Source organism: Salvia miltiorrhiza, chromosome 6, assembly GCF_028751815.1.
Source record: "Salvia miltiorrhiza cultivar Shanhuang (shh) chromosome 6, IMPLAD_Smil_shh, whole genome shotgun sequence".
NCBI classification, from domain to species: domain Eukaryota; kingdom Viridiplantae; phylum Streptophyta; class Magnoliopsida; order Lamiales; family Lamiaceae; genus Salvia; species Salvia miltiorrhiza.
Window position 1 is genome coordinate 12,255,328 of NC_080392.1, and position 27,387 is coordinate 12,282,714.

General features: G+C 37.0%; 3 protein-coding genes and 1 long non-coding RNA gene across 13 annotated transcripts; all 4 read left to right on the forward strand.

Annotated features, from left to right (window-relative positions):
• Window positions 1–164: 164 nt before the first annotated feature.
• Window positions 165–6,927, forward strand: LOC130988714 (glycine cleavage system H protein, mitochondrial-like). Of its 5 annotated transcripts, none has more exons than XR_009090183.1 (4): window positions 165–295; window positions 2,592–2,670; window positions 2,797–2,852; window positions 6,655–6,927. XR_009090183.1 is itself a non-coding variant. In XM_057912643.1 (3 exons), exons 1-3 carry the CDS (start codon window positions 2,577–2,579, stop codon window positions 6,781–6,783), a joined length of 279 nt encoding a protein of 92 aa, XP_057768626.1. In that variant the 5' UTR covers window positions 2,283–2,576; the 3' UTR covers window positions 6,784–6,927. The 5 variants fall into 5 exon arrangements, 1 of the variants encoding a protein (XP_057768626.1); XR_009090185.1 differs by having other exon boundaries at window positions 171–295; window positions 2,598–2,670; XR_009090182.1 differs by having other exon boundaries at window positions 2,592–2,852.
• Window positions 6,928–7,164: 237 nt separating this feature from the next.
• On the forward strand, window positions 7,165–8,269 carry LOC130988716 (uncharacterized). Its single transcript, XR_009090186.1, has 3 exons — window positions 7,165–7,413; window positions 7,493–7,703; window positions 7,813–8,269. It is a non-coding gene; the product is annotated as an uncharacterized LOC130988716 (long non-coding RNA).
• Window positions 8,270–10,133: 1,864 nt separating this feature from the next.
• On the forward strand, window positions 10,134–11,952 carry LOC130988717 (F-box/LRR-repeat/kelch-repeat protein At2g27520-like). Of its 2 annotated transcripts, none has more exons than XM_057912645.1 (2): window positions 10,134–11,431; window positions 11,538–11,952. In XM_057912645.1, the coding sequence occupies exons 1-2, from the start codon at window positions 10,377–10,379 to the stop codon at window positions 11,596–11,598; spliced, it is 1,116 nt and encodes a 371-aa protein (XP_057768628.1). In that variant the 5' UTR covers window positions 10,134–10,376; the 3' UTR covers window positions 11,599–11,952. The 2 variants fall into 2 exon arrangements, with proteins under 2 accessions (XP_057768628.1, XP_057768627.1); XM_057912644.1 differs by having other exon boundaries at window positions 10,138–11,431; window positions 11,606–11,950.
• A 9,438-nt stretch (window positions 11,953–21,390) lies between these two features.
• Window positions 21,391–23,937, forward strand: LOC130988718 (F-box/LRR-repeat/kelch-repeat protein At2g27520-like). 5 transcript variants are annotated; one of them, XR_009090188.1, is made up of 5 exons: window positions 21,391–21,530; window positions 21,739–22,797; window positions 22,964–23,047; window positions 23,146–23,241; window positions 23,410–23,937. XR_009090188.1 is itself a non-coding variant. In XM_057912646.1 (5 exons), exons 2-5 carry the CDS (start codon window positions 21,740–21,742, stop codon window positions 23,753–23,755), a joined length of 1,425 nt encoding a protein of 474 aa, XP_057768629.1. In that variant the 5' UTR covers window positions 21,391–21,530; window position 21,739; the 3' UTR covers window positions 23,756–23,937. The 5 variants fall into 5 exon arrangements, 3 of the variants coding, with proteins under 3 accessions (XP_057768629.1, XP_057768631.1, XP_057768632.1); XM_057912646.1 differs by lacking the exon at window positions 23,146–23,241 and having other exon boundaries at window positions 23,410–23,576; window positions 23,640–23,937; XM_057912648.1 differs by lacking the exon at window positions 23,146–23,241 and having other exon boundaries at window positions 23,410–23,576; window positions 23,684–23,937.
• The last annotated feature ends 3,450 nt before the right edge of the window (window positions 23,938–27,387 follow it).

Sequence of the window (27,387 nt, forward strand, 5' to 3'; positions counted from 1 at the left end):
GTAGAACAAATTGAATTGACGAGTCATTGATTTGTACGTACGTGTTTATACTTTGTATGGCTAATATATATCGTAACTTTATTTGCCAAACTTATTCTCCCATCATACTAACCTAACTGCACTAATTATTTGGTAGAATTAGCGGAATGCTTTTTGCCTATTTAAATCATGTGCAACTTGAATTAGTGGAATTCACTACATTCCAAACAACACATAAGATTTAATTTGTTATAGCTACCCGTGTAATCAATATTAAGATTTCTCTCTTTTTGCTGTATTTCTTTTCTAATCACAGGTACGCATGAATATAATATATGAAGCTAGCTTGCTTTTTTTGTTTAATTTTATTTTGTTTCTGCAAACGTGGATGAGTTCAAGTCTTGTAGTATTTTTGCGACTACATAATTATTTACTATTGAGAAAATGTTTCCTTTTGATGAGGTTTATATAATCTTTCATATGAAATATACCACTACAAAAAAACGCACGATTACCGACGGCATTTTGCCGTCGGTAATAAGACACGGCCGCCGGTGATAAAGGCTACCGGCGGCAACTCGCCGTCGCTAACCGGCTCGTCGGTAACGCCATTACCGACGGCGATCGACCACCGCCGGCATTTCCGCCGTTAAATACCGCCGTTGAACGGCGGAGAGTTGCCGGAAAATTACCGACGACAAATGCCGTCGGTAATTAGCGGCGGCGAGATCACCGTCGGTAATTTCCACCGGACGGTGGTGGCTCACACGCCGGAGTTGTTCAAGGTATTACCGAGGGCAAAATGCCGTCGGTAATTACCGACGGCATTTGCCCTCGGTAATATTTTTTAATTTATTTATTTTATTTTATTTTATTTATTTATTTATTTTATTTATTTATTTATTTTATTGTATATCCACAATTTATTTCGGTATTTATACAGTATTGCATAATTTAGACGAACTTCCCAGTCGGTCACCCATCTTAGTTGTGCTCTAAGTCAAGCACGCTTAACCTTGAAGTTCTTTTCGAATGGTCACCAGTACAGAACACTCGTATTATTGATATATATAGTATCTATTAATTCATTTAAAGTCTACTTCAATATACAATATCATATATATTCATAACCTTAGAATATGTCGAGATGATATACAAAAAATATTGTTAATTACGGATTGGGCTCGTTTCCGTTCTTATTTTTATGTCGGAAAAATATTTATTAATTAATTTATTATTAATTTTCGATTTTTTTTTATCAATCTAGTTTATACAACATTCATAACCTTAGTGTTGATTGATGAGTGAATCACTAATCAAATTAACATTATTAAGTTATAATTATAAGTTTCTCACTAACAATTTTGAATGCTTAGCAATAATATTAGAGTAGTGATGATTGATGAGTGAATCACTAATTCAAATTAACATTCTTAAGTTATAATTATAAGATTCTTACTAAGAATCTTGAATTCTTAAGTAATATCTTACATTAGTGATGAGTGATGTGTGAATCACTAATCAAATTAACATTATTAAGTTATAATTATAAGTTTCTTACTAATAATCTTGAATGCTTAGTAATAATATTAGATTAGTGATGATTGATGAGTGAATCACTAATCAAATTAACATTCTTAAATTATAATTATAAGTTTCTTACTAAGAATCTTGAATTCTTAGTAATAATCTTGGATTAGTGATGATTGATGAGTGAATCACTAATCAAATTAACATTCTTAAGTTATAATTATAAGATTCTTATTCTTACTAAGAATCTTGAATTCTTAGTAATAATCTTAGATTAGTAATAATCAATGTTTAAAATTTCACTTGTATTTCAATATATATTTGATTTTAATGTTTTTGTATTTTTATCTTTGATCAATTTATTAGATGATAAATGAAAAAAAAAAAAAAAATAAATAAAATTAATTACCGACGGCAAATGCCGTCGGTAATTAGCATTTGCCGTCGGTAATTAGCGGCGGAAAAATGCCGTCGGTAATTTTGACCGGACGGCGGTGGTGCTATCGCCGGATGTCATCGGCGGTGGTGATTAGCGGCGGCCGGTTGCCGCCGGTAAATACCGACGGCAATTGCCGTCGGTAATAAATAATATATATTTATATTAATATATATTTACATTAGCGACGGCGTAACCGCCGCTAATTAGCGGCGGCCCGTTTGCCGTCTAGTCAAAAGGCGGGTCGCCTTTTTTGCCGCCGCCGTGCCGTCGGTAATTGCCGGCGGCGGCGCCGCCGTCGGTAATTTTCGTCGCTATTTACGCGTTTTTTTGTAGTGTACATTGTTGAAAATTTGAGTGCACAGAGCTAGTAGTAGTACTGTGGATTAACTCACTTAATCAACTCATTGATGAGTATGATCACAAATTCACAACCATCGAATTTGACAAAACATGCAGAGCTCACTAAATGTTGTTATCTTTATTTATCAGATGCCATGATTTATTGTTATTTTTTTTTTCTTTGAGAACATGATTTATTAGTTCCCGTGATTGTTATCTTTATTCATCAGTTGCCACGATTTATTGTTATTACTTTGTTTGTTTTTATTTTGATTGGTAGAATGTATGCATGTATAATCTTAAGTTTCAGGATCTTTTTAAGAGGATGGCAAGATTAGACATAAATTCAAGAAAGCTTTTATTTATGAGATTCTCCTGGTTTGGTGAGTATTTCTGAGATCAAATTCTTGGTTTTGGCCTAACTTGATTGCCACATTGTTAACATGACTGCAAATTTATTCATATATTGCTCCCACTTACCCCATTTTCTTGGAGTTACTGTTCATTAGTTTCCAATGGCATCAAGCAAGTGGAAAACCAACTGAGTAACTGGATGCCATGTGGTGTAAGCGTGCTTTCCTTAGTCTTTTATCAGCACTTTTGACCTAATCAAAGATTTTGCACCAGCTAAGCAGTTACCAGTTTGCTATAATGCATTGCTGGTATTATCTTTCTTTTTTCTTTTTCCCTTGTACATAGACATTTGTTAGGTAAGAAATTTGTTCAAATGGTTATTCTTCGAAGATAATGCTGCTTCTAAAGATCATATACCTTTATCATGCCTCGATTATGATCTGATGGTAGTTTATATATCCTTTGCTTGAATTAAAGCGGCATATATATGCATAATTCTTTGCGTCATATGTGCTCCCCACATTATATTGTGTCACGACCGGCCTTAATTAGAGATAATTAATCCGGGAAATCGTGACTAGGGAAGGGATTTAAGAAGCGGGGTTTAGAAAGGGCACATTTGACTCATTCATAACTCGATTATAGACATTAATATCTAGCATTAATTCTTGAAATAAAATTTAAGACATTGAAGCATTGACGCATATAATTAAAAAAAAAATACTCGATGAACCCGAGTAAGCATTAGATATTTCTTTGAAGAGTAATTGGCATATAGTTATAGACTTGACTAAATCATAATCAGTGTTTGCAGCGGAAGGCAAGACTGAGATACATGTATGCAGACACATATCCTTTCTGAGCCTATTCTAAGTTCGACAAAAGCTCCACTCAGCAACACTTCATCATTCATCACAGCTCAACCTGCACATTCATAAACATATGCAGGGCTAAGTACAAAAGTACTTAGTGGGCAGTTGCCAAAAACTAAATTATAAGCTTAACATTTTATCATCAACCACAGCATCATATAAGCGACATGAATCTTCTTTCAAGTTCTTTGCATACTATCATTTTCAAATTCATAAATAGCGTAAGTGCATTCCTCATCATCAAAAGTCATATCAATAAGCATCGTGTCGTGAGGAAGATCCTCAACGAACACAGGCATCGCGCCGTGAGGGAGGCCTCCCTCAGCGGACGTGGCATCGTACTGTTGAGGGAGGCCTCCCCCAACAGACGCTAGCATCGTACCGTTGAGGGAGGCCTCCCCCAACGGACGTTTGACCGGCCAACCCTCTCATTGACTCACGGTCGCGTTGCATATATAAATATATATCCTGACAAGATAGCTATCCGCTCAGGAATCGATTTCGTTAACATCATCACATAAGCATTAGATAATAAGCATAAAGCATTAAAGCGTAACTCACATAGGCGTTAAATAATAAGCGTAAAGCATTAAAGCGTAACAAAGCGTGAACCACATAGGCGCGTAACAAAGCGTAACTCACTTAAGCGTAAATCACTTAAAAGCGTAACAAAGCATAAATAATAAATAATAAAAATTTAAGTCGTAATTAAGCGTAAATAGCATAGCGTATATTATTAAAGCGTGACAAGCGTAGATAATAAAGAGAAATAAAGTTTTAACTCATTTAAGCATAATAAAGTAAATAGCATAGTGTAAATTATTAAAGCGTAACAAAGCATAATTTACATAGGCGTAAATAGTATAAACAGCATAGCGTAAATCATTTAGCGTGAAGCATAATAAAGCTTAACTCATTTAGGCATAATAAAGCATAAAACTTGCATAGTTTTTTTAATAGCATTTTATCTTACGCGTAAGAAATTGCCCACCTGAATAGCAGACTCACGGTTTAGCTCTAACTCTGGTGCTTGACCTTTAATCCGAGAAAATAAAATAAGATTCTAATTCTCGAAAAATCTCAATAAATGAGGATGCGTGAAATGATTATGCATGACTCATATTTCTTTAATTAAATTATGAGATGCTAATCCTATTTAAGAATTAAAGCCCGTCTTATGAGGTCGGATTATTAATCTTTAATAATCTACTCATCTTAAAATAATCTAATTCACTTACTAATTAATAATTAGTAAGTCTTAAAATTTTCTCTAATTAAACTTAATAGAATAATTATGAAGGCCCAAATAAAATAATCAAGGCCCAATAGAAATTTAATCTTCGGCCCAACAAATAAAATGAACTAGGCCCAAAGAGAAAGCCCAAAAATTCGGCCCAAACCGGCTCAAACCCGGCCCAAACCCTCTCTTTTCTTCCCCAAATTCACGCCTCTTTATCACTCTCTCTACCGACATCTCTTTCTCTCTTTTATCTCCACTATCATCGGTTCCCTATCCTTTTTATAAAGCAAAACACACCTTTCTTTTCTCTTAATATTATCAAAGCTTTCTCTTTTTTTAAAAAAACACTCGGCTCCCTCAAATTTTAAAGAAAGGAAACTATCTCTCTCTCTTAATTCAATCACCACACGCACACACACACACACATTGAAATATCTCTCTCTCCCTATTCCCTTCTCTATCCGTCGCCTCTCTCTTCCTCCCACATGAAGCACGCCGTCGCCCCTCTTCTCTTCCGGCTACTGCAACGGTAGCCGCCGCGTCGCCTAAAGCCGGCGAGTTCACTGCCGTCTGCTGCTGTTTTTCTGGTCTGGGTCGCGACCAGCGGTGCTTGGCCTTTGGCCGCGCCGTCCCGCTCAGCCGCCTCCGCCTGAGTCAGCCGTCGCCGAGGAGTCCGCCACCGACTGCTGCTGTTCTGGAGTTGACGAGAGATGGCAGAACAGCTGCTGCCAACAGAGGCCAGCTCGCCGGGCTGCCTTCCTCCGAAGTTGGCGCCGCCTCGTTCTGTAAATCCGGCGACTGTAGACATCGTTCGAGCCACACCGTTGCTGTCGTTCTCAGATTCTGCCGAGGTAGCAAGAGCGTCATCGTCGTCGTCTCGGTTCGACCGAACAGGGCCGTGTCCCTTCTTCCTAAAAACTAAGTTCGAAGCTTGTCTACTTGAAGTTTCAGTTCTCTATATTGTTTATGCAAGGCTAGTGGCGTGTTCTTTTGGTTCTCATGTTATTTAGTATCTCTTGATGCATTTGTCTTGTTTAAGGATTCTAGTCTGATGATTCTATAGCAGAAATATGCCATTAATTAATATCTCAGTACTTCTTATACTAAACATAGATTTTGTTGAGATGTGAATGCTAAGCATGAAAATGGAGAGAGTAAACTGGGATAATAATTACCTTGAATGATGCTTGGTTGATGTTCTGTATGAATGGTGATTTTGCTTCGTTTAAAATCCTTTGCAGCTGCTAAGGATTTTAGGTAAGTGAGGATGCCTTTTATAGGGAGTAAATACTGAAGCTGATAGTGTGAAAATATGGTGAATAGTGCGGCTAAATTGAGGCGTGGTTGAAGAATTTAATTGATGAGATTTTCTGCTGACACTTTGAGATTTGTCTGTTGAATATTTTCTTTGACTATGTAGGAGTGAAATAAAAACTAAGCACGGGTGAGAATAGAGTGGCTGGGGGAGCATAGCGTGCTAAATTTAATACACGAAAAAAATATCTAAATTAATAACGTAGATTTAATTCTTCACAAGTCGGAATAAATTCACGACTCAAGAAATAATAATAGAAAAATAATTCTATTGTGATTAATAAATAACATGACTTAACTAAGTCAGTTATGAATCTGAAATAAATAATTATTGGCTTACTCAATAATTTTCATCGCGGTTTTATTTACGTGAAACTACTGACTTGGTAATAAAATAATAATCCTGCTTAATTAGAAAATAATCCAGTGTCATAGACTGAATTTAAATCATAATTATTTACTGGGCTTGATTTACTGAAATATTACTGGATTTAAGTATAATAAAAGAGCGGGTTGTTACATATTGTCTCCACCAACTATTCAGTTCCCGCACTTATGTAAATATCGTCACCTCTTCCCTCGTTCAGGTAAATTCGAGCCCTTACGAAGATGGATGGATCATAAAGGTAGAGCTGGAGAACTACAGTGACCTCCACTGTTTAATGGACCCTGCCCGCTACACCGAGTTCTGTGAAAAAGAAGATGCTAGCCACTGATAAATTTCATTGGGACAATAATCACTTCTTGGAAGAGATTGTGGAATTTACATTTTTTACTCTACTTTCAGTTTCCTTGGTTGTTATTATGTTTGAACATTAGGATGATGGCGATAAATGGCTACAATTATTATCCTTTTGTTATGCGAAATAGTTCATTGCGGGATATTGGCTAGTGTTGCCTTATAGTATTTCTTAATCACCAGACAAGATAGGATGGAAAGAGAGGCAAATATAAAGCAGATAGTTGATATGGATAGTATGGTTAGGTTGTGTATTGAGGCAGGGCAAGCCATTTGCTATTGATTCCCTTTTAGCTGAAGCTTCAGGTGTTGTGCTAAAAGAAGGCGCTCCTCTGATTAATTCACTACTAACAGGCGTTGCAAAACACTTACCTGATGATATACCAGAAAACAAGGAGAGCAGGAGAATAAGAAGAGTGGCGAACTCTGTAAATGTGGTTTGTGATCACGACTTCACATGGATTAGATTGATACTGGAAGAGATTGGGGGTGCAACTGATGGATTGCCCTATCTATTTGCAACATTTATGACATCTAATATCTGGTATGCAACTGCTTTCAACGTTGAAACTGGAGGCTTCAGTAACAACGTTCATTGTTTAGCCAGGTATGCAATAATCCCTTGTTTTATGAAAATTATATAGGAAAGATGTTGAAATTAGGGACTAAAAGTATCCCTTTACCAGGTGTGTATGTGCAGTGATCGCGGGAAGTGAACTCTTAAGACTCGAAAGAGAGTTTCGACAGAAACACTCTTTCAAATGGACACATTAGTGAATCCTTAGACCCTGAGGCACGAAACTACTCTTCCATAGAGGTGAACATAAAGTCCACAACGCAGCTTTACATCAAGTTCTCAGCAGGAATAATTCTGGATTCTTGGAGTGAAAGCAATAGGTAATTTGAAATTATCATAATTTGATCAGCTATCCCTCACACTAGCTTGCACGTGTTTTGTATGAGAGAGAGAGAGAGAGATCTTTCTTGATTGTACTGGTTTCTGCAGGTCTTACCTCGTGGCGGTGCTGATCAAATCTGTGAGATCTCACGACACACTCCACGGAGCTTGTTGGAGTCTTACACCATTCTTTGCTCCATCTACAGCCAATACTACTCGAATTCTTCCACTCCCTTTGCATTAATAAGTGGGTTCTTCTCCGGCCATGTCCCTGGCCCATGGTTCCCTGTCAACTCCACAATCAAATGCAAACGAGCCGGGCTATCCCAAAGCGTCATCCACCCACAGCCAAGATCAGTAGGACATGGACAATTTCAGTGTAAGAAGCATTGATAGCATCAGCTAGCACTGGTCCTAGTCCCCTGCCCAGATTTGTTGCGTCGAGATCTGGTCCTATATCGTATAAATGAAAATCGTGAAGCAATTTGTATATTTGTTACGACTTTGATATTCCTAGTGCAACTTGTTTTCGTCTGGTAATAACATTGCCCATCTCGATTGTGATACATAGATTGAACCATAACTCGAGTACCTTTGTCCCACCCTACAACGTAGCCGCTGCTGAATTGCTAATACCACAATCAAATATCTTGAAAATAAGTCTGCATCACGTCAATCTGCACAACACAAGACAGGTAGAAGAAAACAAAATTTTCCAGCCATTCATGATTTCTCAACCCCATAAATCCACGACATTATTCTCAACTACAATCATTTTTCACATCGTGGACAAGAAACTAGTACGTCTATATATATATATATATAAGATAAGATGCCTATGTATCTACACTCCATGAATGCATAATAGCATGAATCAAGATGTTTTTGCATAATATCAGCGCTCAATCTCAGAATTCAGCTACTTGACTCATTCTGCCTTCTAACGACGCCCCCTAAATATTCACAGTCTCCACGTTGAATCAAGTATCGTCGGCTCCTCTCAAGTAGATGTTGAAATTACAATAAATTTTAATATATATATATACATATAGGGGAGGGCTACAGTAAAAACACTTCTTAAAATATAAATATAAACATTTTTTAATGTACGAATTTTATCCAACAGGGTTACGAATTCATCAAACATGGTTACGAATTGTGAAAAATAAATTTTTGCTACCTTTGGGATTCGAACCCAGGACCACGAATTCATCCAAAAGGGTTACGAATCAACCGTAGATCTTGATGATCTAAGGGCTGAAAATCATTTATATTTTATACACTTAAGAGTGTTTTTATTATAGCCCTCCCCATATATATATATATATCATAATATGTATTAAATCAAAGGAAATAAGTAAGTAAGTTATTTCTCGAATACGTGACGTAATAATTCCTTCAAATTAAGCCTACTCCGAAAATTGCAGGCGCATGAGGTGGGGTATAAAAGCCATTCCTTTAATATATATTATATATATAAGCTAATTAGGCCTAGTTTGGTTAGATAGAATGCGCTGGATTAGCGTACTAATCTTACATATTACCGGAATTTGATTTCCATAAATATAATTTTTATATTTTAAATTTAATATTTACATAACATATATCAAATTAAAGCTCTTATCATTATCTTTAATTTGATATGCATATCAAATATTTTATAATTAGTTGAATTTCACAATTTTAGAAAAGAAATAAAATAGAAAAATAAAAAGTTAAAGAAAAAGAAAAAAAGATGTATAACTTATAAATAAATCTTTAATTTTATTATAATCACAAATTTGCCACTCAATTTTAAAATTGATTTAAAATCAATTTGAAATTGAGAACTCTCCTTTTTAATATAGTATAGATATAGATTAACATCTTCGGTCTTATAAAATCTCAAGAAAGATAACAAAAGAAAAAGAAAAGGGTACAAATCTTTTTCTTTTTAACAAAATCTATCAACCCGGAAATAAGAAAATATTCCCGCTAAGTTCCTTGCATTGAATCTAATTACTTGTAAATTATCTTCAATTATTGAAGTGTCCCACATTGGATTGGAGATAGTGGCATGAGCCACTTTATATGGTGAGACAACCCTATCCCTTATAAGGCCTTTTAAGGGAGGAATGGGCCCAATATCCATTTCTAACATGGTATCAGAGCCAACCCAATCCAATGATGGGCCCCCCAATATCGTTGTCAACAGATGGCGTTTGGGATAGTCCACGCTGCGCGTGCGGGGGGTGTATTGAAGTGTCCCACATTGGATTGGAGATAGTGGCATGAGCCACTTTATATGGTGAGGCAACCCTCTCCCTTATAAGGCCTTTTAAGGGAGGAATGGGCCCAATATCCATTTCTAACAAACTATATTTGGAGAGACAGACAATGGGCCCAATATCCATTTCTAACAAACTATATTTGGAGAGACAGACCCATGCATTAATGTCTTTGCCAAAGATAACGAAACAAAAGAAAACAAAAGAAAAAGGGATTCGATTCTAAGCTTTGATTCGAGACTTCATCTTATTCACGACAAATTTATCGTCTAATTATAAGCTTCTTCTTCATTACAGTATTTCTCTGCCCTTTTCTATTTTTCTAATACACAAACATTTGTGAATATTTCTGAAATTGGTGTCTGTCGATGATGAATATTTGTGTTTTCTTTTTCTTGTTTTAGAATGGATGAGCTTTTTCTGAAATCTTTTAACGGCGGTGGCGATAATGAGCATTATTTATCTATTATTTCTCCCCAAGACATACCTCCCAAGGAAGGTTTTGAAAATATCCATCTTTATTTTTATGATAAAGATAAAGAAAATGTTTCTGGTAATATTTGTGGTGGACTGTTGTATTTGGATGATTTTAATGGCAAAAGTGTTGTGTGCAACTTAGCAACTCAAGAGTTCAAATTTCTTCCTGCGCCCAAGAAACCCTCTCCATGTTTGGACGATTTCCATGGGAGTGGTCTCGGGTTTGATTCTAAATCTGGCGACTACAAGGTCATACGAAGCTATACTCGATGCAAGTGCGATCCAGAAGATAGAGAAGGGTGTCGTGGTGGTAGCCATACAAAAACGGAGTTGTATTCGCTTCAAAGCGATTCTTGGAAGGAGATTCCGAATCCTGATGCTCATACTTTCCCCGACTGTGGTGTGTATATTATGGGGAAGTGTTATTGGGCAGTAGCATCAGAGGATGGTTCATCTTTTTCTATTTTGTCATTCGACTTCAGTGATGAAAGTTTCTCTTGCATTCCTTCACCACCAGTTAGTGAGAAGAAGTTTATGTATGACCTTGTTGAGTGTGATGGTTTTTTGGGTGCTATTGTCTATGAGTATAAGAAACCAAAACATTCCAAGCGTGGAGCTAAGTCTTATCAGCTTTGGGTATGGAAAGAAAGTTGGTGGGCCAAATCATTTGGTGTTGCTCTTCGTGGTATTGAAAGTCCGCTGGGATTGAAAGATGGTCGTCTTTTATTTCTTGAAAGAAAAAGAAAAAGTAGAAATAGAAAAAGTTATGATGAGCTCAGTCGTCCATTAGTAGTTTATGATTGTATTACGAAAGAGTGGAAGGAACCTGACATCTATGCTTGTGCGCAAGATGTGAAGGTTCTTTCTTATGTTGAGGATAAAGTTCTGCTGCTTTATAATTGGATCACGAAGAAACAAAGGATGAAGGTTCTTTCTTATGTTGAGGATAAAATTCTTCTACCGGATACAAAGCTAATAAATCGGTACGATTCATGTGATCTGTTTTTTTTGTTGTCTAAGTTCATTCTCTTATGCTTTTTGCACTAATAGGTATAAATGGTATTTTTATTTATGTAAAGTTTGTTGCAGGTTGCTCACAGTTTTAAATTATCCAATAACTTGGCTAACTAATGTTTTGTCTAAACAATGAACCTCAGTCCACAAAATGTTGAAGATTCGTCCGAGAAAAGATGCCGTCGATCGACATCCAGCTCAGAGGTGAAAAGATGAGGCATTGGACCGATTAGCTTTGCTTAATTTCTATCAATATCTCGTGGATTTGGACAACGTTTTGCTTTCTATCAATATCTATTTATCTTTATCAAATGTGGCCGCTTCTCAGAGTTGAAGAATAGGTTCGGAAGAAGAAGAGTAGGCATTGGACCTATCTGCTTTCTATCAATATCTCGTGGTTTTGCACAACATCTACCAATATCTCATGTTTATCTTTATCAAATGTGGGATCTTTATCAAATTTCTATCAATTTCTCGTGTTTATCTTTATCAAATGTGAGATTCAATTCTCTCATGTTATGTATTAGTGGGATGGGTTTGGTCTAATTATGGTGTCTATTGAATGGGAAAAGTTTGGTTTCTTTTATTTATCCCATTATTAAATAGATTGATCGCACATAATATGGCTAATAACTAGGGCTGGGAATCGGGTCGGGATCGGGTACCCTACCCGAAAAAATCGGGTACCCGATCCCGAATAAGACCGAAAATCAATACCCGACCCCAAACCCTAATACCAGACTCGGGTATTCGGGTACCCTAATACCCGATTTTTTTTAAAAAAAATCGAAATGAGGAAATACAGCCGAAACCAAGCCATTTCCCTAAACCAAGCCAATTCAAAGCAACAACAGTGCAGCAAATTCAAATGAGGCTAATCAGCAAATTCAACCGAAATTCATACGGATCAAGAAAATCATACAAATCAATTCCAATTCAATGAGACAATGACCAAATTCAAAGCAGCAAATTCAACATTAACATAGAAAATTTGTATTTAAAAAAAGAAGAAGAAGGCGTAGAAGAAGTGGCGTTGTCGGAGCTCCACTAGCGGCACGGCTGCTGCAGGGCGACAAGCTCGGCGACCCGACGGCGGCGGAACGAAGGGGCGACTGGGGGTCGTGGGCCCGTGGCTGGGGGGGACTGGGAGCGAGCTCCTCACCGGCGACTGGCTCTGGTCTGGGCGATGACGGGCGGCGAGGGGCGCCGCTGGGTCGCCGACTCATCGGAGACGGGAGGGATTTCTGCCCTGGAGTGGGGGCGGCGGCGGCAGGGGGGGAGGGATTACTTAGGGCTGGGATTGGGACTTCAATTTCAAATGGGAACGGCAGATTGGGACTTTAATTATATAATTTAAAATTTATTAATTAAAAAATCGGGTAATTCGGGTATACCCGATACCCGATTTTTTCACACCCTAAATACCCGACCCCGATCCCGAATTTTTCGGGTATAGGGTACCCGATACCCGATTTTTTTGGGTTGGGTAATCGGGTACCCTATACCCGATCCCGAACTTCCCAGCCCTACTAATAACTGGATAGCACTACTCCACAAAACTGGCATACTCTATATTCTGTTACTTATCCGTTGATCATCAAAATTAAATGAATGTCTTGGTGAAATTTTTAATATTTCTTCACTGGGATATCTGATTTGATTGTTACGGGTGGGAGCGGAACAAATCGGAAGAAGCGGATTGTTACTGAGCCCTCTTATTGTTACTAGTAAAACAGACCAATGTCGACCCCTGGTCTTGTTTTAGCATTATGTTTACAGCTAAATTTCTAAATGGATTGTTTTAGCTTCTGTATATGGTAAAAATTCTATGTTAGGAAAAGCATAGCTGTTCGCTAATTTTTTTAACACGCCGCAAGTGTACGAGTGCAATTGTGTACAGTAGCAAGCAAGGTCGTATTCCACAGAGACTAATTATTATCAATTCCTATCCTAAATTATTCTACTCTATCTGGATAAACGAAATTGAGAATTTTGTTTTTAAACTAAATAAATAAATAAACACTGAAAAGAAAATAAATCAAGCTATGAAAATACGGAGAAACAAATAAGAGAAGAATTTCCAAGGTAAAGGTTTCAACAGATTCTCCTAACTAACATGTTCAATTCAATTAATAAGACGATTCCTAAGGCAATCTCAAAACTAGTCTATACCCACTCTCGTGGCATACAAACCGTTGATTACATGCAAGGCTACCGTCCCCGGATCGCACTTCTAACATGCAACTCCTAAAAGCTCATAGGATTAACGCTCTCACAAATATCAATTCCCTTTAGAATTAAATATATGTGTTCTATGTTCTTAGTTCAGGTAATAATTATCATCTCCCGATATCAAATTAAAACCTATGATTATGCTAAATTGGTGGCCAATCAATAAAGCAAACAATTAAAACAAGAACATAAAAAGGAATAACAATCCAATTAATTGAATCAAACAGTCAGAAATTCAAACCATGTTTACTCCCTAAACCCTGGGAAAAAAGGGATTCTAGCCACACATAGACATATGAACTAGAATACAATTCTCAATAAAACAAATAAACATCTACAAGAAAAACCGTAGTAGAATTGAGAATCTTCAGTTCTTGCTCTCGCTCCGTTCTCTGTCTCTCTCAGCTCTCAGGAAAAGTAAAATATGATAAAAGATGATAAAAGGTTGCAGAGAATAAGTTCTTGGGGAGTATTTATATGCCCTAGGTCTTGTAGCTCTCAAAAATACCCAAAATCGCTAAAAAAAAAAACGAATTTTGGGCGGAAATACGGCGACTCGATCGGCCACGTCGCGCGGCCGCATGGCTGGCCCGCGTGACGAAACAGAACTCCTGACAGCTTTGCGCAGCAATTTTGTTTTGGCTTGTTCTCCCTCGTCCGAACTCCGATTTATGATCCGTTTGCGCTCACGAACTCCTCTCGAGACGAACTACAACTTGTATTTCTGACAATTCTTCCAAATTCGGCTTCATTATTTCTGAAAATTCGTTCAAACACAAGCAAATAATAAGTTCTTGACCAAGGTAAAGGTTTCAACAAGGTAAAAAAAAAATAACAGAAAAGAAAATAAATCAAGCTATGAAAATACGGAGAAACAGATAAGAGAATAATTCCCAAGGTAAAGGTTTCAACATATTCTCCTAACTAACATGTTCAATTCAATTAATAAGACGATTCCTAAGGCAATCTCAAAACAAGTCTATACCCACTCCCGTGGCATACAAACCGTTGATTACATGCAAGGCTACCGTCCCCGGATCGCACTTCTAACATGCAACTCCTAAAAGCTCATAGGATTAACGCCCTCACAAATATCAATTCCCTTTAGAATTAAATATATGTGTTCTATGTTCTTAGTTCAGGTAATAATTATCATCTCCCGATATCAAATTAAAACCTATGATTATGCTAAATTGGTGGCCAATCAATAAAGCAAACAATTAAAACAAGAACATAGAAAGGAATAACAATCCAATTAATTGAATCAAACAGTCAGAAATTCAAACCATGTTTACTCCCTAAACCCTGGGAAAAAAAGGATTCTAGCCACACATAGACATATGAACTAGAATACAATTCTCAATAAAACAAATAAACATCTACAAGAAAAACCATAGTAGAATTGAGAATCTTCATTTCTTGCTCTCGCTCCGTTCTCTGTCTCTCTCAGCTCTCAGGAAAAGTAAAATATGATAAAAGATGATAAAAGGTTGCAGAGAATAAGTTCTTGGGGAGTATTTATATGCCCTAGGTCTTGTAGCTCTCAAAAATACCCAAAATCACTAAAAAAATGAATTTTGGGCGGAAACACGGCGACTCGCGCGGCCACGTCGCGCGGCCGCATGGCTGGCCCAAACAGAACTCCTGACAGCTTTGCGCAATAATTTTGTTTTGGCTTGTTCTCCCTCGTCCGAACTCCGATTTATGATCCGTTTGCGCTCACGAACTCCTCTCGAGACGAACTACAACTTGTATTTCAAATAATTATTCCAAATTCTGCTTCTTTATTTCTAAAAATTCGTTCAAACACAAGTACGTAACAAGTTCTTGACCATAAACGAATATAAGCTCAAATAGACTATCAAACACACAAAATCCTCACAACTAAGCATAAAAAATGACACACCAAGAGGTAAAAATGCATGTTTATCAATAGCTGATATTAGTGAAAGACCTCTACCTATCCAAATACACATATAAAACTCGCAGCTACCTAAGATGGTACCAAACGTGATACTGAAATACAACAGATAGCAGATGGTACCAAACGTGATACTGAAACACAGCACATAGCAGATGGTACCAAACGTGATACTGAAACACAACAGATAGCAGATATAGAAATAAATGCGAACACACGATATGGTAACCCAGTTCGGTGATAGAACACCTACGTCTGGGGGGCCTCGCCCAAGGGAAAACAAGTCACTATGAGAGATTAAATTACAGTAGGACTTACACAAGACTCAATCTTTCCATACCTTTATAATTTCCCAAAACCCCAACATTAGAGAAAAGTCGAAAGCTAGATAACATTAACCTTCTAAGTGTGAACCCCAATGAACACAATTACTCCCTTACAACTCGAAATTCAACTCTCAAATTAAGGAGATAAACAAAAACAATACTTTGCTACCAACAAGATTAAATGCAAAGTAATAAGAAACATAACATACACTCCAAGAAAAATGTTCTAACTAACAGAAACTTGCTGCGTTCACCAGATGCTTGAATAAATGCTCAAAAAACGCCGAACCTTGAATGCTGGAGGAGATCAACAAAGTTCTTTCCCTGAGAGTGCAGCGCTCAAAAACAGCTTGAAAGAAAGCACGAAAAAAATCTCAAACCCTAGCTCCAGGAAACTTTCGATTTAGATATGAGAGAAATCCAAAGTTTCCTTCTATGATAGGAACTCTTCTTTTAGGTCTTGCAGGTCAATCCAAAAGATGCATTCAAAACTTCTACGAAAATCTTCACAAACAAGGAAACAAAGATCGTCAAGATATGATCTTATCTATAAGAGAATCTTTAAGAGAAATTCATCAGTAGTGCGGTATCACTTCTGATATCACATTTGGTATCAGAAACCAAGACTGTATAAATGAAAATTAAGAATAGAGTATCCTACTCTAACAATTAGCTTGCCTTGGTATGATTAAGTTTACTTTATAGCATAAATTATTTGACATTTTGGGACATATATATTTTCTAGAAAAATGAGGCTTTGCTGAACTTTCATCATGAAAAGGTTTTGATGAGAGTTTCTGTGCCCTGAAAAGTTTTTTCTTTTTAATGAAATGTATATTTAATCATGAAAAGGCTATGCTTTAAAAGAGCATCTACAATATCAATATCATGACATGATACGCTTTGATAGTTTTTTTAATTGCATAATTGCATGTGCACACTTGAGGACAATCGTGTTTAAAGTGCGTGTGTGTGATGAGCCCATGTTTGTGCTCGTTTTTCTATGTCTATTTAGGTCTAGATGGAGTATTTTTCCCTTTGTTTTGTTAGAGTCAGTCGCCTGGGATGGTATAGTTCTAGGACAGGCTCAATCTTTAGGTAAAAGGTGCTTTTAAGGCACAATGTTGTTGCATTCCGCGAGAGAGGCACGAATTTGATGCAGAGGAATATGGGGACGCACAACAACTGTTTGAAGATCAAAAGTCCGAAAAATAGTAAGTTGGGCAAATTGGTCATTTGCCCATAAAATACCGTGCGGGATCCAACAAGCATCAGAATGAAGGACGAAGGAAGGAAGTGGCGTAGCAGACGGGCGAGATAGGATTTACGTGTGGAGGCTTTATATGGGCATAGAGGTGTTAGCACCCAGAAGAGGCCGATGGGGTTAAACCAGTACTCCATCTACAAGGAAAAAAATCTTCAAGAGATTAGGCCTGAAGATTGGGTGTATCACAAAGGGAAGTCAGATCTTTGTTCCACCTGCAACATCATGGGTTGGGCCTTTTGTAGTCCTAATCACCTCTATTAATACTCGAAGGGTTCACGCCGGGAGAGTACCGAATCAATGACCGGCTGCTGCGCTTAGTTTATTTTGTGTGAAGTTTAAGCTTTGCCCAGGCTATGGGCATAGTTCTTAGTTTTGTTTATGCTTTGAATGACACTTTTGGCCGTATGTACAATTTCTTTTCAGTAATTTAATTCAATACTTTGCCCTTTATGTTTTCTATTATGTCTTTTGGCTTTGTTATTTCTTTAATGTCTAGCTAAATTTATATTCTGATTTGGGCGAGATAAACTGAACATGAACACTTAAACTTCGAGAGGTCTAATTGGGCATAATAACTGGACGAGTATATCCCTGATAAACTAGATTTGATTAAAATACGGTTTGGCTTAAATAACTAATCACTAGTTAACTAGGGTGCTTTGGCCACAAGTAAACTTCGGGCATAAGGTGAAAGGAATTTCGACCTCCGAAGAGTATAACTGGTGTTGGAGTCGTGACTAGTGGTGAAACGTAAGGGTCAAATTGGGTTAGTGGTAAAACGTAAGGGTCAAATTGGGTCTATCTAAATCTGAATGCATCTTGGGCATAATAATCTCAAGCGAGAGGCCAACGTAGGAAGTGTCTGTTGACCATGGTAGTTAATTCCATTAACTGATAATTTATGGAGTTATAAACTGAAAGGATAGTTTGGGCATAGAGCTGTTGCGTGCGTGACAATTGGAAACGTAGCTGTCCTGTGCCTATAACCAATTGGTATACGAGTGTGGTAAATATCTTTGAACCAATGACCGAGTGACAAGTTCATGTTTAGTAAGTCGAACCCAAGTCAGAATCATTTTGTCTATTGACCAAGTTAATCTTTATTTCAGTTTAGTCTGAATTTCTGTTTTGCCCACAAGACTGTTGTGACCAGAACAACCAGAGTTCCCTGTGAATTCAACCCTGGACTTACTGCTAGCTAGTGTAGTTGTGAGCACAGATTTTATTTGCGCGAAGTTTGAACGACGGCTTCGTCAGTTAGCTGCAATGCTTGAAAGCAATTACAACAAATGTTAAAATTGTTGTTGAAGCATTAAATGCTTGCTAGGAGCTATACACTAGCCCTTTTGACTAACAATCTCCCACTTGAAGACTTATTTCAATCTGTCTTCACACCCCGATCAATGCATCATCCTTTCCATTTTGTTATTCTAGCAAACCAACTGAAGCTAAGCACAACTTCAGTTTATCAATGGTTATTGTCTTTGTAAATATGTCGGCCATATTTAGAGCTCCTTGGATCTTTTCTAGTATTAACACTTTATCCTCTAAAAGACACACTCCCTCCGTCTCACAAAAATATGAACAAAGAGAAATGCACGGGTTTTAAGAAATGTTAGTTGAGAGTTAAAGTAAGTGGAAAATGGGTCCTACTTTAAAAGGTGTTGTGAGAGTAATGAATTAATTAAGGAAAAGTAGTGGTGGGTCATGATGTACTAAAATGGAAATGTTCATGTTTTTATGAGACACCCCAAAATGGAAAAACGTTCATGCTTTTGTGAGACGGAGGGAGTATGATGAAATGATAACGAAGTGCAATATGCTATGTTCTAGAATGAAATGCTGAATTCTTTGCCAGATGTATCGCACTTTGACTATCGTTGTACAAGACATTCTTCTTTTGATCAAAACCTAATTCTGGCAACAACCTTTTTTTATATATAAACTGATAGTATTAAATAAAGAAGAGTTAAGTATCAAATTCCCCTATCGATGGCGTCCCTATCGCGTACAAGACCATAGAATTAGGGTTAGAGCTGCATACTACCTCAACGTGGCAAAATCGCACCAGATCTCCCCCTCCCGCCACTTAACAGAGCTTAACACCGTTAGAAATGATTTTTTTAAATTAATGTGTGTCCCTGTCCTGTTCGGCTAAGCTAAGAGAGTCGATTGCTCTGTTCCTTCAGACTTGAGAGAGGACATCGGTGGTGGTTGATGGAGCGGTGCCCGCGGACCGTTCGTCAGTTTCTTCAACGGTGGCGACAACGAACCGTGAAGGGAAAGCCTAAGGCTCGACTTTGGCCCTCGATCGTGAGCGGTGTCGAAAGGGAGACACTGGACTCAGAATCAGCTGCAGGGGCAGATTTCTTGGAGAGAGAGGAGAGCCGACCTGGGAGCGAAATCGATCTTGTCAATTTTCGGACTCAATGATAGCGATTTCGAAAACCCCTGGCGTGGCGGTGGTCGATGAAATCAACAGGAGGGTTGTGGTCGTTCGCTGGAAATTCAGACCCGCGCAGGCGCGGTGGTCATTCGTAAAAGATGGGCGGCTGCTTTGGTGTTCATCGGCGGCGGCCAAGCCATGACGGCGATCTCATCTGAACTGGGATAAGAGAATTAGGGCTCGGTTCGACTTTGAACTGGGAACGAGGGAGATTGGAATTGAGAGCAAAGTAATTAAGAAGATATGGAGGAAGGCGCCAGGCTCAGGCTCTACGCCGGCGTCGCCGAATTTAGAAGGAAGACGACGGCAGATTCAATTTCAGAAGGAAGGAAAACTTGGAGTGGGACACATATTAATTAAAAAAAAAATCTTTTCTAACGGTGTTAAGCTTCGTTAAGTGGCGGGGGGAATTTGGTGCGATTTTGCCACGTTGAGGTAGTAAACCGGTCCTGTACGCGATAGGAATGCCATCGAAAGGGAAATTTGGTACTTAATCCAATAAAGAAATTTAAGCTGCACCACAGGGGACTCGAACTCAAGACCTTTGGCCTTAGGCATTAATCCCTTACCGCTTGGACAACACACTGCTGATGGAAGAATGCTGCAATCCTTGATCCATTTGATAGGTCGTTGAAGATTGGGTTGATGAGCAACTTTGGATTTGTTAGTCAGTATCTGAGGTTGAGCTGGTTTTAGATTGATCAACTTTGATGAACATGTATTCTGTACTGATATTGGATTCAACTTTATTAATAGTAGAACTGATCATTGTTGGAATTAGTTCAGTGTGCTGCTTCATCAACTTTAATAAGTTCTTGAGCTGTTTCTAACACGAATGATGTTCACCCTTGCTTTGAGACGACTTCTTCTGATGATGATTGAAGAATCTTCATTTATTCAATCGTAGTGCCTTTAGTTCCTGATTCATTTTTGAGGATACCAACCATTGGTTGAACCAATTGTTGGATATAGCAGTTTATGCTGGTATCCTTGTGTCGACTCTCGATTTCTCTAAGTTATTACTCATTTCGTCCCTCAAATTTATGTTTGATATTTTTCGATACAAATTTTAATAAAAAATATTGAGAAAGTTATTGAGTGTATATATTGATAATGGAGAATGGGTCCCACATTAAGAGTATTGATAGTGGAGAAAAGATCTCACATTAAGAGAAAAATTATACTCCCTTCGTCCCGTAAGAGTGTATCACATAAGGGATGGTGCGGATTTTAAGAAAAAAGTTGGTAGATAAAATGTTAAGTGAAAATGTGTGGTTGTGGTTGAATTGGTTGTTGGGTTATGTAGAAATGAGTGGTTGTGATTAAAAGAAGAAAGTAGGGTCATGTCCTAAAATAGAAGTAATACACTCTTATGGGACAGATAAAAATAGAAAATGTGATACACTCTTACAGGACGGATGGAGTATATATTTTTTTTCAGGAAGAAGATGGGGCGTATGGTGGTGGTGTTGGAGTTAGGATTATATATTTTTTTCTTTCTTTCTATTTCTCTATTTTTAATTAATTTATTTAAAGATATAAGATTAAAATCATAATTTGTTTATTTGATGTATAGTTGTACTTTTTCTGTCAAACAAAAAAATAATTATCTTAATATTAAATCTTAAACTACCAAATATCTATAAATAATAATAATTTTACTTGATGAATGTTATTTAGCTAAATTTTATTTATTATCCGAATGTAAATTTATAAACCAAACCGACGGCTTTTAAAAAAAAAAAAAAAAAAAACTTTTGAAAGGTAAATATATTAGGGCTATAGGGATTCGCCCATTTTCCATAACAAAAGAAAAGGGAGAAGATTCTAGGATAAAGGGATTCGCCGAATTTGGTTGGCTTGAAGCGTTACTAAGGTTCGATTCTAAGCTTTTATTCAACACTTTATCTTCTTCACGAGAAATTTCTCGTCTAAGCTGCTTCTTCATTACTGTATTTCTCTCTGCCCTCTTCTATTTTTCTAATACACAAGCATTTGTGACTTGAATGCAATATTTCAGAAATTGTTGAGCTTGTCGTGTCTGTCGATGATGAATATTTGTGTTTTCTTTTTCTTTTTTTTAGAATGGATGAGCTTGTTCTGAAATCTTTTAACGGCGGTGGCGATAATGAGCATTATTTATCTATTATTTCTCCCCAAGACATACCTCCCAAGGAAGGCTTTGAAAATATCCATCTTTATTTTTATGATAAAAATAAAGAAAATGTTTCCGGTAATATTTGTGGTGGGCTGTTGTATTTGGATGATTTTAATGGCAAAAGTGTTGTGTGCAACTTAACAACTAAAGAGTTCAAATTTCTTTGTCCGCCCAAGAAAGCCTCTCCATGTTGGGACAATTTCAATGGGAGTGGTCTCGGATATGATTCTGAATCTGGCGACTACAAGGTCATTCGAAGCTATACTCGATGCAATTGCGATCCAGACGATGAAAATGATAGAGAAGGGTGTCGTGGTGGTCGCCATACAAAAACTGAGTTGTATTCGCTTCAAAGCGATTCTTGGAAGGAGATTCCGAATCCTAATTCTCATATTTTCCCTGAATGTGGTGTGTCTATTATGGGGAATTGTTATTGGACAGTAGTATCACATGATGGCTCAACTTTTTCTATTTTATCATTCAACTTTAGTGAGGAAAGTTTCTCTTGCATTCCTTCACCACCTGTTACTATGAAGAAATTTATGTATGTTGTTGTTGAGTGTGATGGTTTTTTGGGTGCTATTGTCTTTGAGCGAAAGTCCAAGCGTGGAGTTAAGTCTTTTCAACTTTGGGTATGGAAAGAAAGTTCGTGGGTCAAATCATTTGGTGTTGCTCTTCGTGGTATTGAAAAACCGTTGGGATTGAAAGATGGTCGTTTTTTATTACTTGAAAAGAAAAGAAAAAGAAAAAGTAGAAAAAGAAAAAGTGGTGATGATCTCAGTCGTCCATTAGTAGTTTATGATTGTATTTCAAAAGAGTGGAAGGAACCTGATATCTATGCTTGTGCACAAGATGTGAAGGTTCTTTCTTATGTTCAGGATAGAGTTTTGCTAGTATATAATTGGATCACGAAAAAACAAAGGATGAAGGTTCTTTCTTATGTTGAGGACAAAATTCTGCTACCAGATACAAAGCCAATGAATCGGTACGATTCATGTAATTTATTTTTCTTGTCTAAGTTCATTCTCTTATGCTTTTTGCACTAATAGGTGTACATGGTATTTTAATTTATGTAAAGTTTCTTGCAGGTTGCTCATAGTTTTAATTTGTAACTTGGCTAACTAATGTTTTGTCTAAACAATGAACCCCAGTCCACAAAATGTTGAAGATTCGTCTGTCCGAGAAGGTGCTCAAAAGATGCCGTCAATCGACATCCAGCCGCTGAAGAAGATGAGGCATTGGACCGATTAACTTTGCTTCTGTCAATATCTCGTGGTTTTGGACAACATTTTGCTCTCTATTAATATCTCGTATTTATCTTTATCAAGTATAGCCGTAGCTCATAGTTGAAGGGTAGGTGCGGAAGAAGAAATATATTTCGCTCAAGGTAGAAGTCTGTCATTTTGATCCTCTGCCGGAATAAGAAATGGTTGGGACTTATATACTTTAGATTTTGGTTATGTTTCTTTTGTCAGTGTTTAGATATGAATTCTTTGCAGCAAGAATTAAATGCTATAAATACGCATCATAAGATATAACATAGAAATTCAATGGTCGTCTCTGTGTTGTTGTGCTTACTTAATGCTTACTGGTTTAGGATATCTGAAATGAATTTGCTGCCAAGGAATATAGACAAGGTTGTTGTTATCGGTGGTGGATTGATGAGGTCTGAGATTGTAGCATTACTGGTTCTTGGAAATTACAAAGTCGTTTTGAAAGAGAAGAAGAGGGAGCATCTGTTGGAAGGGATCAACAAAATCAGAGGTAAGTTTCAGTGTTTCTGAAACGTAAAAGAATCAATATATAGAAGCTATTCTTTTGTGGCAGAAAATTTGCACACACACTTGAAGAATGGAAAGGCAACTGTGCAGGGGCTTGAAAAGGCTTTCACTCGACTGAAAGGCGTTGTTGATTATGATAACTTGGAAGAGATGGTATGGTAGGGTTTGGCAGGACGTCTGAATGAGGATAGGGAATAGGGTTCAAGGAAGAAAACATAATATGTTCATATGTGCTTTCATTAAGTGGATTTACTTTTATTATTATTATTATTATTATTCTCTGTGTTCTGCCAACATGGCAATTGATCGGAACACGTTAATTACCAATTGTCGGATTATTTTTATGAGCGGCCACAAACAAGAAAAAAATGGAACAATATGTATTATTTTGTATTTACCTTTAGAGTGAGATATTTTTGAAAAAACGTTGAAACGATGGGCTAAAAACTGATATTTAACCTATTTTTTTAATTTTATAATAGATTAAATAACTTTATATTTGAATTGTGGGACCGATTAAGGGTAGTTTTGTCTTTTCATTTAAAAGTAGTTATTGTCTTTGGTTACATATATATTTCTCCCAAAGAATAAAATATTGGTGTGAACTAATGTCCATCGTGCTTTCAGAAGGTGCTAACAATTAAATAGTGAGCGACGACATATCGCTCTTCATATATTGTTGCGAATTTAAGCTCAAACAAGAACTCACAATTCACTCCAAAATCAGATCACAACTCTCTAACTTTGCAAACTCACAAGGCTTGCAAAACAAGAATTGAAAGAGAAGAATTCGAATGCTCTAAAACAGAAAACAAGAATCAAAGACACGAAGACTTTTTACGTCCACGGTAGCACAACTACAGAAGTTTTTTCACTAAGAATCAAGGAAGATTACAGATTACAAACAGCAACGAAAGCAGAAAAACCTCACAGCTCACAAGCTATCTTCTAGCTACTGTTACTCTCGTTTTTCTCTTTCTTTTCAGCTGATTTTTCATCAATCTATATTCTCTGATGTACAAAGAGTATATATACAAAAGCACATGTAAAACTAACTACTGGAATGTGCAAGTTGGCTGCTTAATCAGGAAATCTGTTGTAACAGATTTTCTAACTTATTCAGCCTATTGCAACTAACTCCTCCAGTTCTCATGTATTTGCACTTTACTCCTTGGTGCATGAGTGAGTTATGAAGTCACACTTACAACATATATCAAATATAAATTTATGCTTGTGAGTAAATATCATCAAATCCAAACTCAAGTTAATATTAATAAGCTATTCAAGTATGAAAATTCCTCCATAGATTGCATATATGCATAGTATTAGCTAAAGGTGTAATGTACCGGTCTATGCGATTTGTGTTGTGCTCAAACTTGATTCTTTTATTATCGAGTCAAATATCGAGCTTTATTTATTTGCTACTTATTGAGCCAAAACGAGCCTTTTATATTTAGATTTATGCTTGAATATATATTAACTATTGTTTTAATTAAAAGAAATACTAATTAAATATTTTAATTTCTTCATAATATCTTATTAGTTTTCTTATAATAGATAAAGAGTTAATACTTATAGACATAAAAGTTGTATTTTCTTTTATTTTTTAATCTAAATTACATAACAAATTCGCTTAAAAATATATCGGCATGCTCAACTTTGATGCTGCACTTTGCACTAAATCAAAACGAACTAAATTCATATGGCAAAAACTCGCATATCATTTAGAGTAAAATTTTGAAATAGCCAAAATGAATCATAAAACACAAATTATGGTCACTCATTCAAAAAATATAAATTTTGTCCATTTTTATAGTTTTGGGACGTTTTTGTCCTTAATTGGGCGGACTGGGTAGGGTCAGGAACGCGGGTCGCATGCCGGGTAGGATCAGGCACGCGGGTCGGGTTAGGCACTTATAGTGCCATAAGTGCTAACGAATTTTTTTTACTCCCCCTGCCCTGTCTACCCCCCAGACCCCCGACCCCACCCCCCCTTCCCCCACCCACCCACCCCCAAGTCAAAAAAAAAAATTACTCCCCCTGCCCTGTCTACCCCCCAGACCCCCGACCCCCCCCCCCACCCACCTCCAAGCCAATTTTTTTTTTATTCCCCCTAGATAAAAATAAATCAAATTTTACTTTTGTTATTTTATTTTATGGCACTAATAGTGCCATAAGTGCCAACGAAAATTCAAAATAAAATAAAGTAAAATGGTCTTTTTAACACTTATGGCACTATTAGTGCCATAAGTGCCAAACATGCAGAACAAATATAGAAACAACAACATCATCTAAACCCTAAATGGAACATTTAAACCCTAAATAGATAATCTAAACCCTAAATGGAACATTTAAACCCTAAATGAATAATTTAAACCCTAAATGAAATATCTAAACCCTAGGAAAAGTGTTTAAAAAGGTCCTTTGGCACTTATGGCACTAATAGTGCCATAAAATAAAATAACAAAAGTAAAATTTGATTTATTTTTATCTAGGGGGGTAATTTTATTTTTTTTTTGGCTTGGGGGTAGGTGGGGTGGGTAGGGTCGGGGGTCTGGGGGGTAGGCAAAGCAGTGGGAGTAAAAAAAAAAAATTGGCTTGGGGGGGTGGTTGGGTGGGGTCGGGGGTCTGGGGGTAGACAAGGCAGGGGAAGTAAAAAAAAATTGGCTTGGGGTGGGTGGTGGGGGGGGGGTGGGGTCGGGGGTCTGGGGGGCTAGACAAGGAAGGGGAAGTAAAAAAAAAAAAAATTTGGGCTGGTGGGGGGGTGGGGTCGGGGGCAGGGGCAGGGGAGTAAAATAAAAAATTGGCTTGGGGGTGGGTGGTGGTAGGGGGAGGGGGGTGGGTGGGGGTCAAGGGGTAGATAGGGCGCAAATAATTAAAAAAATAAAAAATAATTTTTTTTTACTTAGGGGTATATTAGGCATATTGCCTAATTAATGGTCATAATTTGTGTTTTTTTAATTAGTGACCAAATATTATGTTTGCATCTTCAATGTGGCCATTTGACACCATTGTTTCTATCATTTATCCATTTTAATTAAGATTTATCAAATTTTAAGTAATTAGATTTATTAATTTTTTTATTAACAGTTATTAATTATAATTAGAAGTTAATTAAATAATTAGATACATTGAAGTATACCTCTATTACAAAAAAAAAGGTTCGAATTGGATTTCTTTCTTGCTTTTTTGTTAACAATATGACCAATCTCATTCATTTAGGGATATTTAAGTGATAAATCTTCTTGATAGCAATCTGAATTTAATGTTGCTTACTAGTATGCTAATGTAATAATCAACAAATACCATTTTGATCGATAATCGTTGAACTTATCATACTGTTCATACATACAGTAAGAAAGACTGGATCAGTCAATGTTCCCCGGCCCCTTGCTGAGTCAGCTAGTCATTAGATGAAGATTATCAAATTGGTCATTTTTACTGCTGATGGGAGAATGCTGCAATCCTTGATCCATTTGATAGGTCGTTGAAGATTAGGTTGATCAACAACTTTGGATCTGGTTGTCAGTATCTATGGTTGAGTTGGTTTTAGATTGATCAGCTTCGATGGATAAGTATTATGTACTGATATTGGATTCAACTTGATTGATAGTTGAACTGATTGTAGGAGTTGGTTAAGTTTGCTGCTTCATCAACTTTAATGAATTCTTGAGCAGTTTCTAACACGAATGATGTTCCCCCTAGCATTGAAACGACTTCTTGTGATGATAGTTGAAGGATCTTCATTTATTCAGCAGTAGAGTCTTTAGCTCCCGACACTACAAAAAAAACGG

Bases quoted from the DNA above. Each gene is read 5' to 3' on its own strand.
- LOC130988717 (XM_057912644.1), top strand. From the start codon at position 10,377: ATGGATGAGCTTTTTCTGAAATCTTTTAACGGCGGTGGCGATAATGAG. The intron at 11,432-11,605 runs GTACGATTCATG...AATGAACCTCAG, and splicing joins GATACAAAGCTAATAAATCG to TCCACAAAATGTTGAAGATT.
- LOC130988714 (XM_057912643.1), top strand. From the start codon at position 2,577: ATGTATAATCTTAAGTTTCAGGATCTTTTTAAGAGGATGGCAAGATTA. The intron at 2,671-2,796 runs GTGAGTATTTCT...ACTGTTCATTAG, and splicing joins TATGAGATTCTCCTGGTTTG to TTTCCAATGGCATCAAGCAA. The intron at 2,853-6,654 runs GTAAGCGTGCTT...TCCCTCGTTCAG, and splicing joins GTAACTGGATGCCATGTGGT to GTAAATTCGAGCCCTTACGA.
- LOC130988718 (XM_057912646.1), top strand. From the start codon at position 21,740: ATGGATGAGCTTGTTCTGAAATCTTTTAACGGCGGTGGCGATAATGAG. The intron at 22,798-22,963 runs GTACGATTCATG...AATGAACCCCAG, and splicing joins GATACAAAGCCAATGAATCG to TCCACAAAATGTTGAAGATT. The intron at 23,577-23,639 runs GTAAGTTTCAGT...CTTTTGTGGCAG, and splicing joins AGGGATCAACAAAATCAGAG to AAAATTTGCACACACACTTG.